The sequence below is a fragment of the Bidens hawaiensis genome, unplaced genomic scaffold (genome assembly GCF_021521415.1).
Source record: "Bidens hawaiensis isolate Kalapana, Puna unplaced genomic scaffold, B.hawaiensis_p1.1 tig00000820_1, whole genome shotgun sequence".
In the NCBI taxonomy this organism is placed as follows: Eukaryota; Viridiplantae; Streptophyta; class Magnoliopsida; order Asterales; family Asteraceae; genus Bidens; species Bidens hawaiensis.
The window spans coordinates 5,171,734-5,191,856 of record NW_027491048.1 but is presented as its reverse complement, the minus strand read 5'-3'; the positions used below and the strand labels follow the sequence as shown (position 1 = coordinate 5,191,856).

General features: G+C 36.5%; 2 protein-coding genes across 2 annotated transcripts; one reads left to right on the top strand and one right to left on the bottom strand.

The window, feature by feature from the left end:
- The first annotated feature begins 8,697 nt into the window (after window positions 1-8,697).
- Window positions 8,698-13,066, top strand: LOC143542945 (zinc finger CCCH domain-containing protein 34-like). Its single transcript, XM_077035404.1, has 7 exons — window positions 8,698-8,896; window positions 9,012-9,124; window positions 9,302-9,367; window positions 9,803-9,922; window positions 10,432-10,698; window positions 10,810-11,112; window positions 12,307-13,066. The coding sequence occupies exons 1-7, from the start codon at window positions 8,839-8,841 to the stop codon at window positions 12,646-12,648; spliced, it is 1,269 nt and encodes a 422-aa protein (XP_076891519.1). The 5' UTR covers window positions 8,698-8,838; the 3' UTR covers window positions 12,649-13,066.
- Window positions 13,067-13,753: 687 nt separating this feature from the next.
- Window positions 13,754-19,105, bottom strand: LOC143540794 (serine/threonine protein phosphatase 2A 55 kDa regulatory subunit B beta isoform-like). Its single transcript, XM_077033776.1, has 14 exons — window positions 18,843-19,105; window positions 17,016-17,119; window positions 16,804-16,902; window positions 16,597-16,716; window positions 15,680-15,850; window positions 15,502-15,593; window positions 15,308-15,426; window positions 15,094-15,217; window positions 14,885-15,008; window positions 14,714-14,782; window positions 14,543-14,634; window positions 14,365-14,442; window positions 14,208-14,266; window positions 13,754-14,119 (listed from the first exon to the last, which is right to left on the bottom strand). Exons 1-14 carry the CDS (start codon window positions 18,940-18,942, stop codon window positions 13,995-13,997), a joined length of 1,476 nt encoding a protein of 491 aa, XP_076889891.1. The 5' UTR covers window positions 18,943-19,105; the 3' UTR covers window positions 13,754-13,994.
- Window positions 19,106-20,123: the final 1,018 nt, after the last annotated feature.

The window sequence follows — 20,123 nt, the reverse complement described above, 5'->3', positions numbered from 1 at the left end:
AAGTGGCTATGAAGATGGTTGGGAAGGAAATGACTCAGTATTTAGGGGACTTTCAGTTTGGGGTAGGGACCCCTAATGGGGCAGAGGCGGTGCTTCACAGCGCGAACCGGTTCCTTAACTCCTTTCACGCAGACGGTTCTTTAGCTATGCTTACCGTGGACTTCTCCAACGCCTTCAATATGGTCGACCGCACAGCCCTTCTCCGGGAGGTTCATCGTCATTGCCCGTCTATCTATCTATGGGTCCAGTTCCTTTATGCCCAGCCGACTAGGTTGTACGTTGCTGATGACTGTATAGGGGCTACTACTGGGGTTCAGCAGGGAGACCCCCTTGGGCCCATCCTCTTTGCCTTATCATTACACCCTCTTGTTCTCCAGGTACAAAATGACTGTAACCTCCTATTTCATGCTTGGTACTTGGATGATAGGACTATTATTGGTGGTGCCAACGAAGTCGCTAAAGCCCTAGACATTATCAGCTCGAAAGGGCCATCATTGGGGCTGCAACTTAATATTAAGAAAACCGAGGTTTTTTGGCTAGCGTATAATGGGGTGAAAGTCATAGATGGGTTTTTCCCTAGTGGGATTGGTAGACCAGAGAGAGGGGTAAAGCTCCTTGGAGGGGCTGTTAGTCGAGATCCCTACTTTATTAAGGAGTTGGCGAGGCGGAGAGCATCTCGTGCGGTTGATCTTAAGAAACTCTTACCTTGCCTTAGGGATCCCCAGATCGAACTCCTCCTGCTTAGGTCTTGCATGGGGGTTGCTAAGTTGATTTTTGGGTTACGAACATGCCACCCCCATATGATGGATGATGCGGTATCCTGTTTTGATAAGGGGCTTCGAGAAGCCATCAAAGACATAGTTGTATGTGGAGGCCCGTTCTTTGGTGATCTTCAGTGGCGACTTGCATCTTTACCGATGCGCTTTGGGGGTTTAGGCCTTCTTTCGGCTCTTGATGTTGGGGTTTACGCTTTTGTAGCGTCGATGGCTCAGTCTTGGAAGCTACAGAATCACATCTTAAGGAATAGCGGAGTTTTCGACCTGGACTCAGACTACGTGCAGGCCCTGGAACGCCTAAATGGCGCTCTCCCAGACTTTGACATTGGCGGTTTCTCTAATAAGGACACCGCTCCACCAAAGCCTCAAAAAAACTTTGGTGAATGCCTTTTTGGCAAAATCGTTCAGAGCCTGGGAGATGTTTTTGGATTGTCCCCCCGACAAAAGGCGGTTATTGAATGCTTACAAGGTCTTCATGTCCAAGATTTTCTGACCGTTATCCCGATTGATGTCTTGGGCCAAAGCATGTCCGCGGTCGAGTATAAGGTCATTCTTAAGTACCGTTTGATGGTCCCAATGTACCCAGAAGACGAAACATGTCCGATCTGCCGTAAGCAATGTTTTCAGACCGGCCCAGACGTCAACCCGGACACTTTACCTGGTCAAAGGTCGGACCGACCCGGGAGGGCGGACCGGTGTTTGACCCGGATGACCCATAAATAATATATTATATATATATTTATATAAATAAATTGAAATCCTACAAAATTAAGCATAATAATTTTCCAAATTCAGATTCCTATATACTGGATTATGTAAGCCCAAGTATGGCCCAGTTTTAATTTAATAGCTAGAAAAGTGTTGGGTTATTATTTTGTGATGAGGTCCAATTTTATAATAATAATACTTAAAAAGAGGGGATAGGGTTTGTTGAGGGTGGAGTCTAAGAAAGAAAGAGATGTTGGCTGCTTGGTTTCTTCACATCTGGAGCAAATATTGACAACCAATGGTTTCTTCACATCTATTTTTCTCTATTGTTCTTGAACATTCCCATTCCATGAAGCAATGATAGGCAACCGATTGTTCAAGATTCGATTACTCATCTCAGGTGCCTATTCAAGTTCATACCATCTCTGGTAGCAACTGACGACCATGTGTATGTGCAGCAAAACAAGGAGATGGCGAATGATTAGGGTTAGATAGATCTTGATTTTTAAATATAATAAAAGCTTAAAAGCACGTTGAATTGAACTTACCGGTTAACCCACCGGGTCACCAGGTCCGGGTCGACCGTAAAAATTGAAAACCGGCTGGGTTTTAGAAAACAGGCCAAATACCCTTACCCGGCCCGGTTTTGAGACCGGGTCCCGGTCAGACCGGTCCGACCGGCCGGGCCGGGTTTCAAAACACTGGCCGTAAGGCTTACCTGGATAAATTCGGAGAGCATGCGGTTCATTGCAAGGAGATGCCTGGGTTCAAATACCGACATGATTGGGTGCGGTACGTTCTTTGGGACATCCTAAGGCGAGCTAGGATATCAGCTAAAAAGGAAGCCCCCGTAAACTTCCTTACAGTCCCACGAAAGGGAGATCCACTCTACGACCGGCAGATTTGCTCGTCTTTGGCTGGGCCGGGGGAAAACACGCTTGTGTTGACCTCACAGGGGTATCTCCCTTAGCGGGTTTGAGGGATAATGGGTTTGTAGCTGGGCAAGCAATGAAAAGGGCTGAAACGAAGAAGGTGGAGAAACATGCTAAAGCATGCGAAGAGAACCAACATGTTTTTGTCCCTCTGGCTTTTGATACCATTGGCTCCTTGGCACCGGAAGCTATCCGTTTCCTAACTAGGGTCCAACGGGTTGTGCATAGCAATGTGTCGACTCCAAAGGGGCAGGGGTATGTATTTAGCAGGTTAGGGTTTGCAATTCAGAAAGGGGTGGCGGCGCAGCTTGTTGGGCGCCTACCTGTTATGTTGATGTAAAAAAAAATTATTATCTAACATATTTATGAACGGCTCAATTGGAACTATGGGGCAACACGGTTTTTTTATAATATCCACATGTTTAGGACTAGTAAATGCCCGCGCGATGCGGCGGTGGCGGCATGTGTACCGTGGTACTCGTTTTCCGTTAGTTTATTAATCCTCTCATTGTAAATTGTATAGTACGTTTGTTACCTGTAACATCCCGAAATTTCTAAAGTAATATTTAATATATTATTTTGTCGGGTGAAATAAACGAGTTAGTGGAACGATAATAATAATAGCAAAATTATGAAGACTTAGTAGGATAATTAGATGGGATTAGATATGGACCAAAAGGAAATATGGGCCTTCGGTCCATGGGCTTAAGAGAGTATAAATACCCCTTAAACCCCAATCCTTTCAATTCCATCCATTTATCCATCCTAATCTCTACACACTCCAAAACACACACGACCCGAACCAAGATCCAAAGGCGAGGACCCGAGCTTGTTGGTGCTAGATCGTCGTGACGAACCAAAGCAACAAGACTAGCTCGTGTTCGTAGTTCGACTCATTTACGGTATGTTTATATCGAGAACTTGTTCGTTTAGGTTTGGATTAGTATAGAAATGATAGATCTGTGTTTGTGTGGTAAAAACGAATCCAACAAAGCTAAACTTACTGAAAATGGTTATGATTTGATGGGTTAATCGATTGATAAAAGAACCCGTAACCTATATGCCTAAATCGCACCCTTTAAACATCGATGTTAGGTCGATTTGATGGTTGGGGTTTGTAGGCGCTGGTCAGACGATTCCGTGGATACCTAAATCGAGTTATTTGATTAAGAAACGAAGACGATTAAGGACGAACAGTAGCTGCAGCCGACAACTTCGCCTGCAAGCTAAGTTCGCCTGATGAACTTCGCCTAAGGCTAAGTTCGCCTGATGACAACTTCGCCTAAAGGCTAAGTTCGCCTGATGACAACTTCGCCTAAAGGCTAAGTTCGCCTAATGACAACTTATTAACGCACGTGTATCAAATCGAAAGGGCATTTTTGTCATTTCTCGTTCCCACTCTTCCCACTAAAGTTAATTGTATAATATTTGTTTCTAGATGTTGATTTCTTAAACTAACAAAATAAATGCTTAAAAAATATGCAAGTAAAACTGTAAAGGACATCCATCCAGAAAATATATAAAAAAATTTGAGTTCAAGTCTCGTATACAGGAAAATAAAATAGAGATTTCATGTTAGGCCAGGGAATTTTCTCGTCTATGATAGGTTTCTTTCTAAAAGTGAAATAGAGATGATCGGGTGGGCCAATGATCCGTTAGTGATACAAATGACCTCTAACAAAATAAACTATGCAAGTTTACTAAATCATTACATCTCATAGACACTAAACACATACATGTTTCATTGTTTTTTCTTCTTTTTTATGTAAGGGTGATTAGATTACATTAAAACTCATACAATGAAACAATACGTTAAAGTTAAAAAGCACAAATGACATCAAATTTTCTTTAACTCATACCAGTCGAACGAATTAAACCTCACCCCTATTGTTTATCCACGTGAAGGATAAGATTTTGATCTCTTCTATAACCTTGTTTGGATTCACCTCCTTCCCTTTGAACACCTTATTGTTCTTCGGCACCGAATACACCACCACGTGGTTTGAAAAATCGTTTTCATCATTTTTTTGTGGATGCTTATTCGGGAATAAGTTGTCTACTAGCTCAAGGAAACTATTGGCACATCAATCGTGACGTGCGTTATTTCACACCAAATAAAAACTTGTTTCCAAATGTCTCAAGTCGCCTAACAGTTGATCAAGAGATAATTGGTTGTCTTAGTTCTGTTACATTGATTCCTAAAATAAATGACCCAAGCTTGTTATCTAATTATCTTTCACTTAGCTTTAATTGGGTGCATTTTAAAGGTGATTTCTAAAGCCCTTAAGAAAAGATTATATGTGGTCCTACATGGCATTATTTATAACAATCGGCTTATTGTCATGATCGAAGTATCCTCAATGGCCCGCTTATAAATAATGACTTAGCTTCATGGTTAAAAAGGTTTTAAGTCAAGAATGACTTTCAACTTCTTATTTGAGGCTTCCTATTCACGATCCTTGAGCACATGAAATTTCTGACTAAGTGATGAAGTGGATATAGGAGGATGTTTGTCATCAGTGAGAATGTCGGTTCTTGTTAATGATGGCATCTGCCAGAGTTTCCAGCAGGGTCGGCTCCGAGAAGACGAAAAAGTTTTTGGGTCAAAGGCGAAATTTTTTTTGGCCCTTGAGTAAAAGAAATATTTTGTTGGATTTAAACAATTTAATTTTAAATTGACTTATTTGATTATGATTTGAGTTGTGTAAAAAACTTTTGTATAAAAATAATCTTAAAATTGTCTTAAATAAGACTAGAACTTACAACATTTTGGTTAGATGTCATAGTCTTTTACCACTAGACCAAGCTAGTAGTTATGTAATTGTGTTGAAACATTGATTATACATATTTTTTTTATAAAAATACATAAAATATTTTTTGAAAAAAAAAAATCGGGCCTAGCGGGGTGTCGGGCCTGTGGCCGTCGACTACCCTGCCATGCCTCAAAGACGGCCCTGGTTTCCAATAGATAAAGGCGTTCAACAAGAAGACCTGTTTTTCCTTTTTTTTTTCCTTTCAAATTAATAACAGACATTAAAACTTTTTGTATGAAAATGAATAAAGCAACAGATTTGGGTAATTGCCACGATATTATTACTCCTAATCATGGTCCTATTTTATCTCATTTCATTTTTCGCAAATGAGACCATTTTTCTAGAAAATTCTGGTCCGCCTCTAACACTAACAACTTGGCTCAGATCTTACGGTGTTCTATGTTACATATGGGCTAAATGTCAATTACTCTAAAGACAAATTATTTGGCCTTGGCTTGGAAGTAGATCAAGTGAGTCCCTTGGCAAGATCTCTATGGCGTCAAGTTAGAGTCTTTCCGTCTATGTATTTGGGTTGCCTATTGAGCCAATATGAACTTCATCAATAACTGAAACCAGTTATGGACATCTTCGAGTCATGGTTGCCAAGATGGAAGGCTAAAACTCTCTTGTTCGGAGGGCGGATCACTTTGTTTAAGTTGGTTAATGAAAGCCTTCCCATTAGTTTTTTCCGAACCATTTAAGGCCCTTCTACATGTAAATGATGCTTTGGAACATATTAAGAGAAAATTTCTTGGGGGGGTGGGGAGGGGGGGGGGATGATGTTTTCAGAATTCGTCGGATTGCTTGGGAGCGGATCACGGCTCCAAAGATTAATGTGGTGCTGTGAGTTAGGTCTTGGAGAGCCGTTAACCTTTCCCTACTCGATAAATGGTTATGGAGATCGAAAACGGACTGGGATAATCTTTGGTATAAAGTTAAATCTTCAATTCATCCCAACTCTCGTTTAGTTTCACCTTTGCCACTCAAAGCTAGCCTATCATGTACATGGAAAATATGGTACATTAGAGCATACGAGGTGGAGCTGGAAAAGGGTGTGAAACTTCTTGTACAATGTAAAAAAACACCACCCCGGGTTTCCCACTTCAAATTTCATTGAGAATCCCGGTTATTCTCGAGTTAAATTAAATACATGACTTTCAACAGTCATAACACTCAAAAACAAAATATTTTAACCTTATGAAAAATAAATAGTTAACTTTTCACACTTTTATACTCTCTCAACTCTACACTCTTCATACTTTCTATTCACCATAATTCCTAACCATTAATTTACAACCCGTGAAAACAATAGTTTTAACCGAGTGAGCTTACACAAAGGTTCACACGACCCGTGGACAATCAATGTGGAAGCAATGTTAGCTATGGTGTGATTAATACCTTCAATGTTCCAACTGTTGGTCACAGTCTTCAGTTTTGGTTAAATTTTTATGACAATTTTCATACCCATATGAGTTTGGATAGATACTCACAAAATTCTCTAATTCACATCTCATTTATTTATAATCTCATCCTTAAACCATGAAACACACTTCTTTTCCATCTAAAATCTATTTCAATCAATTAATTCAAATAAATAAAATTTAACATGCAAGCTATCCATCAAATTAAAAACATAACAAATATATAGCTAACTTAAAAATTATAATACTTTTATATTGACAATAATTTCTTTAATTAAAAATATTTACAATAATAAATTTAAAAACATAAAAAAACATGGTATTTCTAGTGTTTGGAATTGAAAAATAAAAAGTTGCATGCTCATGTACTTTAAATTAAAAAGTTGATCTATAGATAATATTAAATCGGGAATTCATGTGAATATACTAATATATAATAAAACAAATTATAAAACTATAATATTCTTTTCGCAAGTTCTAGTATTGCTAGTGATGCGTAATTTACAAGAAGCAATTATGAAGAGACTCGCTAAATGATCAGGAAAATTATACTGATCAGACTTAAATTTGTCAGTATCGATGGATGGACGGTGTAGCTAAGTGCCACCTCACCCATCCTGATTCCACATTACATTCAATTTGTGTAGACTTATGAAAGCTTAATGTGTACCTTTATTAATTTGATGAATAAATTCCGTCAGGGTATAACTTCTATGCCTACATGGTGATGTCTTCATTGGTAAATATAATAATGATCGTATCTTTGAAAGGTAAAACACAGTCATGTGTTGTTTTTATGCTTTATTGAATGATTCTTATTAGGTGAATATGATATTTGAAGGGTTAGAAATCAATATATTTTACAGTTTCTAAAAGTATGTATGAGTTATGAAGGTTTAAATGTGATATAAGAAATCACCTCTATGATCTATGGAATTTCAAACCTACTTTTTTCGATGACAATGTATGTACTAAGTTAAGCTACAAATAAGTTTTGAAAAGTTTAACATAATAAACCTAATAACGAATTACCTTTTAGTCTTTTACTTTATTGTCGTGGGCCTTGACTCTACCCATGATAAGAATGAGATTTGATGCATTAATACATTTTCAACGGAATAACTAAAAATTTTTAATTTGTGCCCACAACAAATTGAGCAAACTATTTGTGTGTCTATATGTATAATGAAAATCTATTTAAGTTAAGAAAACTCTTGATACACAGTATAACAATCGACTTATTTTGTGATATTTTAACACAATGTGATACATGTTATCAACATCACGTAAAACAAAACTAGCAAAATAAATAAAAAAATTTAATTTACCTACGAGATATACTATAAGTTGTCTAGGTTTGAAGGATTCATGGGAAAATGCGTTAAGGTCTCATTTGGTTGATGTGGACCATAGTGCGAAGTCACTACACATAGTCTAAGCGTACTATAGGTGTACGCCATCTAAACCAAAAAAAACCGAGTGTCACCTAATATCATTCCGCCTCTTCGGTTTGCTTTACCACCCGAATGAATCCAAGACACATCCCACATAAGCCAACTATCGACATCCTCACATTTCACGCTCGGATACTAAAAACATTCAAACCGTAACTGAAAATCGTTTACACTACCTGATGAAACGACAGTACTGTAGCCGATGAAGCCTAAAATACTACCCGAGAGTGCTCCAAGTACCCTACCGACAATTATTTATGAAACGAAATAAATTTAAAAAAAGTGAAATAAATTCCTCTAGTATCATAAATAAACAATCCAAAACACCCAACTCATTCAATTAGCAACATCCAAAGAAACAGAAACCTTGAGAGAGAGAGAGAGAAGCCAAGAAGGCAACAACTCTGTTGTACTATATGACGCCTTGGTAAACTAACAAACACTCATTCAACACACACACACACACACACACACACACACACACACACACAATTTGCAAACAAACCCATAAAGATCAATCAAGAAAGATACGTATATAACTATATATCTATATCTATACACACACAAACACAAACACAAACACAAACACAAACACAAACCCTCTTCTTTATCTCACTAAAAAACTCGATCCGAACCAAAACCCATTAACATTTCGATATGGGTTTCACTGTATAGTGTTGATAGATTAATAAAAACACAATCTTTAATTGTATATTTATATATATAATCGAATAATGCAAACGTCACAGTCCGATCCGGTGACCTCATCAGGTCCTCAAACAGGGGTCGAAGGTAACTAACTAACTTAACTTGCAATTTCACATTTTAATTAATTGTTTAATTGTTTCATTATTAAATGCCAATTTAGGGTTTTGTTTGATTGTTGATCGTTTGATGGTGAATGCAGAGCCTTTGTACCTTGAACGGTCCGATGCGGCTGATTGTATTTATTATTTGAGAACAGGGTTTTGTGGCTATGGTTCCCGGTGTCGGTTTAACCATCCCCGTGATCGCGGTTCGGTAATTCATTCATTTTCCCTAAATTTGCATTAATTGTAATGTGTTTTTATTGTTATTTGTGGATCTGTTTGGGAATTGGGTGATTTTGGTTTCGTGTTTATTCGATTTCACAAAATTGACATGCATTTAGTTAATTTAGGTTAAAATTAAAGTTTATTTTTTGGTGAGTTTTGATAGGCTTATGGAGCTATGAGGTCTAGTGGTGAAGAGTATCCGGAACGGATCGGTGAACCTGTGTGTCAGGTACTTCATTGAATTACTTACTAATTTTAAGATTGAATATTTTAACAAGATACAATCTTGTTGATTGCTTGTTGTTATAGTTTATAAAACATGGATTGTTTGCATTTGGATGTATATTTATAGCTTTGGTTATAAATAGATTCATAACTAACTTGTTCTACAAAGACTATGATCCAAATTTAAAGCTCAATGTTTCGTCTTTTTGTTACGTTTGATTTAGTTGAAGCATAGATTCTGTTTTTTATTGTGATGTTTGGTAGTTAAACTTAAAAGACTGTAGATTCTGTATACATCATCGCAGTTTCGTTTTTATGTTAGTTACTGTTATACTAATATTGACAATTTGACATAACCTTTTTTTTTGTTTATAGATTCGTCTATTGCTGATGAATTTGTATTTTTATGTAATTTATGCGTCTTTATCTGTTTTGTTAGTACTATATGCGAACGGGAATGTGCAAGTTTGGTGCTTCATGCAAATATCATCACCCAAGACAGGGAGTTGGGTCATCAAGTACAGTGCTGTTAAATATATCTGGATACCCTCTGCGTCCCGTAAGTTCCTGTTTTCTTTTTGTGGGTTGGGTAACGGGTCAAACTGAGTTTGGGTCAAAACGGGCCAGGTTGACTAATAAACACCTTAACTGTTTTTATGAATTATTTAACTGCAATGACCTAAATATGATTATAAAACTATATTAAAAATAATACTCTTAACTTCCTTCAAGTTCCTTTTTTTTATTTTTTCTTCAGGGGTGACAAACAGGCGGGTTGGGTGATGGGTCAAACTGGATCTGGGTCAAAACAGGCTGGGCCGACCAGTAAACACTTTTAACCATTTTTATGATTTTTCTAACTATGCTGAGCTAAATATGATCATAAAAACTACATTATTAAATTAAAAATAAATTAACTTTCATCAATAAAAGACGAACCTTTAACCTGTTTGACCCATTTGAGCCAAACCTACTCGTTTATAGTTGAATGGGGGCGAAATCTTCGACTCTATTTATGAATATTATTTCCTTATTAATCTGAGTTTTCACATAATATTCTCTCCTCAGGGTGAAAAAAAGTGTTCATACTATGTCAAAACAGGGCAGTGTAAGTTTGGGGTTACCTGTAAATTTCATCATCCCCAGCCCACCACCATCGTTCCGCCACCTCCGCAGCCACAGGTGCCACCACCTGAATCTACACCTTCTGCTATATACCCATCTCAGGTGTTTGCAAGACCGTCTCTTCTTCCAGGCTCATATATGCCCGGGCCGTACAGCCCAGTCCTGCTTCCACCAGGAATGGTCCCATTTCCAGGCTGGAATCCTTATCAGGTGTTTATGATATTTATTTATTTTTATTATTATTTATTTATTATTTATTATTATTATTTTAGTTTAAAAGTTAACATTTTCTGTAGCATGACTTAATTTTGATGGTTTTAGGCACCTGTAAATGTAAATCCGGAAGCTTCTTCTAATACTGTTGGAGCGGGCTCATATTATGCAATGACACCTCATTTGTCTTCTCCTGTTCCTGCTTACACTGGAGCGTACCTTTCTATGCCATCTTCTTCTGTTAAAAAAGAACACCCATTTCCTGAACGACCTGGTGAACCCGAATGCCAGTACTTCTTGAAAACGGGGGATTGTAAATTTGGTTCTTCATGTAGATATCATCATCCGCCTGAGAGGACTGTACCAAAGTCAAACTTTGTGCTTAGCCCGATGGGCCTTCCCCTCCGTCCAGTAAGCATTTCTACACATCCTTGTCTTGATATATTATGTTCTGGTTTAGCGTATTTCATTCATGTTTCGTAGTGCAACAGATGTAAATGTAGATGGGCGGGTGAGCTACGGCTGTAAACGAACCGACCCAGGGTGGGTTCGGGCTTGGCTGGTTTTTTTAACGAGCTAAAAGTTGAGCCAGTTGGTGGCTCATTGAGCCGGCTCGTTTAGTTAAAAATAAAAAAGTTAACTTTTATATGTTACACATATTGATATACATAGATAAAAACTAGACATAATATTTACAACCTACACAATAAAGAATTTCTAAACAACAGAATTCATAATTTATATATATGGGTTAGTATCATTTAAGAACTCTAAAAAAATTAAGAACTCTTAGGAACTCTAAATAACCAAACATTTTTTTAAATTTTTTTATATATTAACATTATTTAAGAGTAGTTTTATCATATTTTATATAAAAATTTTTGATTACATATATAAATAACAAGTTTACATATGTGTAAAATTTATGTACTAACAAATTTACATGTGTAAAACAAAACATAGATATGTATAAAAACTAATTTTCAAAATTGTAATCGTAAATATAGATATAAAAAATGATAAAGCTACACTCAACTAACATTAACATACAAAATTTTTTATAAAAAACGTTAGTTTTCAAGAGTTCTTTCAAGTTCTTAAATAATTTAAGGGTTCTGTAATGATACTCATCCTATATATATATATATATTAAAATTTGGGTAATTTATTTATTTATATGAAATTTGGGCCTAAACGAGCCATCGACCTTGGCTCGAGCTCGGCATGCTTACAGACCAAGCCAGCTCAGCTCGGCTTGTTTACAAATGAGCCATTTTCGAGCGAGCAACGAGCTTTTTGAACAGCTCTAGGTGGGCAGGTCTGGTGGGTTGGGTAAGGGGTCATATGGGTTTTTCAGGGTTGAAAAATGACATTTTAGATTGGTCAATTACAAACATTGAATATTTTAATTATGATTATGTATAGGATGATAATCGAACTATCGAAGGGTATTTTTGGTTTGAACCCTTTTTAGTTGAAACACATCCGATGTTGACCACCATAAACCTAAAATTAAACGTATCAAAATAAACGTCTTTATCTTTTATTCATGTTGAATGCTTATCGCATGATAATATTGTCTACTTAGAATATTTTATGTTTCAGGGTGCGCCTCTTTGTACACATTATGCTCAAAAGGGGGTGTGTAAGTTCGGTCCATCATGCAGATTTGACCACCCAATGGGGACATTAAGTTACAGCCCATCTGCATCTTCACTAGCCGACATGCCCGTTGCACCATATCCAGTTGGCTCATCAAATGTCACCCTGGCTCCCTCATCATCTTCATCCGAGTTGAGGCCCGAACTTATTTCTACATCCGACATAGACGGTCTCGGTCTCTCCACCAGCATGCCTAGCGGCTCCGCCAGTTCAAGTTTGTCCCAAAGCATGCCAGTTTCCGACTCAACTGGCGGCACTAGCACCACCCGTCACCATTCTACATAACAAGTGGTAGCGGTTCACATCCATCACATATTCACATTATATGAACCTAACATGTTTTTATTTATTTTTTTTGGATTTTTGTGGTGAGTCCTGTTATGAGGACTCTTTGTTCACATATTTACATGGCCTCCATGTTTAGTCTTTAATAAGCCAAAAACGCGTAGGAAAAACCATATATAGTTCCCCACCCGCCTCAAATTAGCTTTTGAATAACCATAAGGGAAAAAAAAGAAGACATGGATTATGTGTTTATTTATATGTTGTGCTTCCTAGTACAAATTGAATGTTGTTATCCCATCTTTTTGGATTTAATTTAGTTTTAGAGAATGATATAGTAGTGCTTGTTACCCTACACAATAAAAGAGAGATATATGATGTAAGGACTATTTTGAATACTTTTGTATGAATGTTACAAACTTGGATTTTCTGCAATTTCTCTACATATGTCATAGTTTGCTAGAACTAGAGATGACGATGGGATCGTTGCTATCCTGTGTTTGATTGTAAAACTGTATTCGTATCCGGTCCCATACCTATCGGTGTAATTTCCCAGCTCGAGATCCTCATTTATGGTGTTAGATGGTTAAAATTATTCAAATTTTCATCACCTAAAACTTACTTCAAAGACCTAGTTGAAGTTTAAATTTGAATTCTAACATCTTTTTAAAGTTTTCAAATGCAATCCTCATTTATGATGTCAGGTATTTTTAAGATTATACTCAAATACTCGTACCGGATATCAATCGCTTAGCGTTTCCTTTTTGAATGGGAAAAGGAGTCTTGATTCAAACTCTTCTCGGTTAAAGAATCATATTCTTGCTCAACATAAAGTTAAGATCAGATAAAAATTCCCCCAAGTTGACATGATCTGTTTCAGCCTTTGAATACCCACGTCACTGATCAACATCCCACTTTTAACCCGAAGCTTCAACGCCCCTTTCGCCTTTTCGAGTTCATTTAAAAATATCCGACATCTGTTAAAACATTCGAGCAGCGTATCTAAAGGGACGTAAAAGCTAACTACTACTAACTCAAACACGACTAAACAAAAACTCTTAGATTGACGACTAGGAGATTAACCTTGGGAAATCAAACCATGTTCATGTAGAATGTTTTTGAAGTCATCTTAACCAAATATATGATACAATGCAAAAGACTTAATCCAACATGACATAAAAAAATCTCTCTTTTAGTTTAACTGATTCACAACACAGCTACTTCCTTCCAATCCAAACATAAACCTCGGCCCCAACTACCAAATTACCTCGGTTTTTTGGTTGTAGGAGAGCGCTCACTTATACTCATTTAATCCAAAAAATTTACAATACCGCCATTTCCCCCCGTCTTCATGCATAATACATATACAAACTGTTCGAAGCAGCACATGCAATCAAGTTTTCACTTGGGCTCCATGCAAGGTGGAGCAACTTTGTTGTTAAATCAAAACTATTTCCACTTATATCATCTGATCCTATGGACGAAAAGAGTTGGTAAATATATTTGGTGCCAGAAAATAAGAAATTAATTACATAATTATGAGTTGAAAATGACATGCATACCTCCATGGGAACTGTTTCCAGGGGATTTTGAGAATCTTGGAGGTGTCTGGATTTGTCTCCTATTAATTAATTAAAAACAAAAACATAAAATATAAAAGTAAGGAACATTAGCAGAAATTAATGAATTATTAATTTATTGACATTTGCCAATTGGTACCTTATGGGATTCTTGGTTGCCTCTAAAGTTGTTGCTTCTGTGCTACCCTCAGAACAGCCGAACACACGAAACAGATGGCTGAATTATTATTTAAAAAAACAGTTAGTACAACTTTAAGCTAATCCCAATTAATTAAAACCAGATTGATCTTTTTTTATGGAAAAAAGGTAAGTCGGACCTGTATGAACCAGTCGCCACTCGCTCTCCATCTCCACTCATACAACATCCAAATTTATCAAAGATTGCATCATTTTCATACATATCACACAGCTGAAAGATATACAAAAAATAACATTTTTCAATAAAAGAAAGTGATTTAAAAGGTGGTTTATTATTATTTTATTATTACCTTGGGTCTTAAATGCTCATGCACCTGAAAGGTTGCAACTGGACCAGAACCCATATTTATATCCCACATCTGCCAAATATGTATGAAAATTGAAAAAACTGTAAGAACTGAGATAATTAGTTACAATTTTTATATAAAAAAGCACTTATAAAGTCCGTTGAAAACGCGTACCTTAAGTGTCATGTAATCACGACTTAATATGTACCGACCCCCCTTTGCAAACTTAATATCAGAAATTGAGGATACAATATCAGTAAAGAAAGATTTAGAACCATGAGCTTCATGTTCTTCAAACCTGCAACAGAAAATTGATAATTTCAAACACATTTAGAGAAAAAGCATTCTCTTCTTTCCATAAAAAATGAACTTTATTCACTAACAATTTGCCATGAGTGTCGCATAAGGCTGATTGTCGCAAATCAATAAGCCTAATTGAGCCTTTTGAGCTACTATATGCCAACATGTTACAATGTGAAGGATGAAACTCTGCTGATGTTATCACCTCTGCACCAACAAATAACTGAATAAGTATTAACAATTAAAAGTTTGAGCAGATTATTTCTAATGGAAATAATTGTTATAAATGAAATCCACCAGTTAAATCCTCCATGTTTGCAGGTTTCTTGTCAACAATATTATAACTCTGGCTGTTAATTTCCAAATTCCAAAGGTTTATACGAAGATCATCAGCTGATATAAATGTTTCACCATCACTACAGGATAAAAAAACAAACTTACATCAGTAAATATTTAATTCAAATAATTAAGTTAATAGCATTGGAGCACACCTGTTATTTGAGATGGAATTAATGTGATAGTCATGTGCATGAGCAAATGTTCTTCTACATCTAGCTAAAAGGCTGGTTTCATTACTGGTTATCTGAATATGACAGTTGAAAGTTGAGATTTTATAAATAATAACTAACTACAGAAAAGTATAATAATGACCAGGAATTATATAACTACCGTAGGTAAATGTAGTGATGTAACTCCCCTCAATGGAACATAGCATCCTCCGTTTGTAAAACATGCTTTGAATGATGTTGGCTCGTTTGAAGTAGTAAGAAAACCATTACTTGTCGGTTTTTGAGGGTTAAGATTAAAGTTGCATACTTTCTTGATCTTCTTTTCTTGAATCTGTTCAAATAAGAAGGAAACTAGTAGAAGTGGACATTTTGACCTTTTACTTATTGATGTGTTGACTCGGGTTAACTTTTTCCCTCTAAACTGGTCCAACAAGTATAATTAAAAAGAAGTATCTTAAATGGAGATAATATAGGTTTATTCAAAACCCTCTAAACCATTTCATTCAAAGAGTAAGATTGTGTTATATTCTTATTTAAGTATTAGTAAAAAAAATATAGAAAAGGGAAAAAAGGTAGTTCAAGTAGGGGTGTGAATTTCTAACACGATACAGACCTATCACGGAATTCACGGGTCTGGGCTTGGTATAAAAGGGTTCGGGACAGTTACGTGTTGCACCCTGTGAACTCATTTAACCCTTTTCTAAGCGTATTTTATGTAATAGATAAAGTTGGTTGGCTATGGTAGCCAAAATTTAAAACAAAAAAGGAATCTGACACGTGATTTTATAACTATAATGTAATCGTTTTATATAAGTTTGTATTTTTTGTTGTAAAAATGTCAGCTTGGAAGTATTAATATGTAAAAACTTAAAATAACTTTTGGGTCAATCGGGCCATGTTCATGTCAACCCGTGAATATGCATGACGTGTTCGGGTTCACATGTCAGTGTCGTGTTGGGTTGGGCCCGCCAACCCACGAACACAACCCGTCTAACCCTCCTAAGTTCAAGTTAACCCAACACACGCATGTACCAAAAAAGTGGTAAAAAGTAACATCAAACTTCTAGAAATTTCTACCTTCCAGAACTTTACAGTTTTATCATTAGTGGATAGCAAGAACATGGCATTGTTAGCTGTCTGACACCATCTGATCTTGTTGATTTTCTCCTCAATTTCCAAACTCTTTAGATAATCAAACTGACCTCATAACAATCCATGGAAGAATTATAAAACATGATCCATAAAATACTTTAAAAATATATGAAGATTGTTATTACTTAATACCTCAGGTTCATGACTTTGAAATTCAGTTTTATAGTGAAATTCAGGGTGCTGGCTGTTGGAACAATCCATTGCTTCTAGAACTTTCCGATGACCACCGTCCTAATTTACACAGGTTCATGTCATGATATGGATGTTTGTAGATGATTTAAATATTAAAAATTTAGAAAGAATAAATGTTGAGAAATTTAAAAGAAGACTGTAAAGTAGCATACATTTGTTCTGTTAGTTCTTTCAAACAAAACCACACGCCCCCCACGATCTCCGGTTGCAAGATGATCCCCGGATCTATCAAATTCTATTGCTGAAATGATATCAACTGCAAGTAAAGCAGTTAAACTGTAATCAGTAGACTGCATACTGTTAAAGAAAGGGAAAAATCATGAAATGATAACCAAGTTTCAATATTGTTCCAATAAAGTCAACACTCAAGTTTTATCATTGCTCTATTGCTGTGAAATTTTTCATAAGTGTTTAAATTGAACAACCTAAACGAAACGATTATGAAACTCGGTTAAAATAAAGTATTTTTCCTTCACAGTTACCTCCTACTTTGAGTTAAAAGTGAAACAAAAGAATCACTATATACTAATCAAGTTTCATATTTCTACCACTTGTGTCAATTAATTTACAAAAAGTAAACCTTTATGAAAACTTCACCACAAGTGAAGTGAACAGTATTGAAAGATAAGTAGTTAATGTAGTTAGTAGGGATGAGCTCGGTACGGTTAATGATACCAAAACTCGAATAAAATGGCTCCCGATACCGAAGACAAAAATTTGGTAAAATACCAATACCGGCACCGTACTGATCCCGAAACCTCAAAAAGTTAGCACTGAATATACGCGATTCGGTACCGGTACCATTTGTTCATCCCTATTAGTTAGAGAAAAGTGAGTGAATTGAATGAAACAGTATTAAAACATTGTTATTATTAGGCTGAGGGGTGTGGGGGCTCTAACGGGGGCGCGAGTGGGGGCTCCAGCCAATAATATTGTGACGTGTGGCAGAGAGAGAAACTGGATAAGATGGGTGATGGAGCCCCCGCTGGAGCCCCTGGCCCTGGTGTGGAGGGGCTCCAGCAGGGGCTCTAGCGGATTTTTTTTTTATTTTTTTATAAATATATTCAAAAAACGTATTATTAAAAAAACTCATAAATTATTAAAAAAAACACACATTAAAAAAAACACATTAATATCTAAAAATAAAAAAAAAAATTAAAGTACTAAAAAAACATTATTCTTATTCTTCGGCTTGTTGAAAGCCGGATGTTTCTTGCGACCCCGAAAAAAACATCGATTGGTCTGGTGACGACCATAAATCGTCGTAACTATAACCTGAATCTAGGTTTGGGTACCAATTTCCAGACATGTTTTTAAAAAAAAGTTTGGAAGATGGGTTGATTTTGGGTTTTTTTTTGAAGTTGTGGTAATTGTTTTATGTGATTTTGGGTGTGGTAATTGTTTTAGGTGATATTGGGTTTATATATAGGAAGAATACTTTTTTTTTATTAAATTAAAGAGCCCAACGGCTCATTTGTGTACTCCCAACGGCTATTTCACGTCTCCCAATGCTCCTTTACGCCAGCTTTGTCCCGCGACCCACCTTGCGCCTGCTTTGAATTCCGTGCTCGCGCCCCTCTCGCGCCCCTCTCGCGCCCCGGTGGTGTGGTGCTCGCGCCCGGAGGGGCTCTCGCGCCCCCGCTGAAGCCCCACACCCCTCAGCCTTAGGTGATGAAACAGTCTCATTAACAGAAAAACACTATTACATAATCAATATGTTAGCAGCAGCAGCAGCTTTTGTCAGAAAACACAATGCAACAATTTCAATATGATGGATCATTGAATCCATAAGATCATTCAAATTGTAGGTATTCCATTAATTAATTGGATCTATGTTTTGCCCTAAACTCATCTTAATTAAGAAGCTTTAAAGACCAAAAACCCTAAACCTTCAATAAAAATGTGAAATTATTATATTATTATATTATTATTAGAAAGAAAATGAATTGGCATGGATTAAATAATAATAATAAACATACCTTCTTGAAGGTCTTCACCGGCGGCACGTTCACCAAAAACCTGAGAGAATTTCCAGTCTAAACCCTCGTGAGTCATGGCCACGTCACCATCGCTGTCCATTGTTGGAATCAATACAAATCAAAATCAAGCTGATGATGAAGAAGATGAATCAGTTTGTATAAGCATTACTATTATTATTATTATTATTAATAATAATATTATTTTGTGTTGGATCGAACCAATTGGAATTGGAATTAGGAGTGAGAGTGATGAGTGTGTGTGTGTGTGTGTGTGTGTGTGTGTGTAATGGGTTTCTTTCTTTCTTGTTATCGGGCAAATGGAATCTCAATTACACTTTCGGCCCGATCTTATTATTTACTTATAATTCTTGTTTTTATTTTGGGTCAAACAAACACAAATAATAACAATAATAATAATAATAAGTCTTCTTATTGTGTCACCATAAATTAATATTCAACGGGTCGACCGGACCCAGACCGAAACCGTTTAGAGAGAATTTTTAAACTTGGAATCGGATTGTTTATACGCAGGTCAGTCCGGGTTTTAAACGAGTTCTGAGATGGGTTTTGAAGCCGGTTTGCATGAAGTCTTGGCATGTTTCTTGACTACCGTGACATGCACAAGTCAAAAAATATTACTTGTTGCACGGACGTGTGATGTTATGCTTTATGCAATTTACAACTAGAATTTCTACTTATTGATATGATTAGCAATAGACCAACTATGTTAGGGTTTACATAACATTAGACAATCCTTACAACACAATTGTTGGCTCTAGAGTCGATCACCGCCTGTTAAAACCCGATCTTGCTAAAACTAGACCTAGTCTATGACTTTTGAACGAACTAGTTAAAACATCAAACTTAACTCTAAAAGTATAAATATTAAGTCGACATATTATTTTAATGAAATGAAAATCTAATAATATATATATATATATGTGTGTGTGTGTGGAAAAGATCCAATACAATAATGCCTTAACGCACATTACGTACGCGAATCCATTTTTTCACGAATCGATCCATGAAATCACAACCAAACATCTCGGAATCGTCAATACATATCCAATCAATCATTAGTTCACCGGAAAAAAGCAGTTTTGAATGGTTAATCGATCAATTTTTCATTTTTTTCACAGATACCGTTTTTGAGCGTTTAAGTTTTTGTGAGCATTTTCTGAGCATTTTAGGTTTTTGCCTTTGAGCGTCTCACATACCTACCGTACGTTAAGACATTAGCGTACATTAACTGCACCCTATATATATATATATGTATGTATG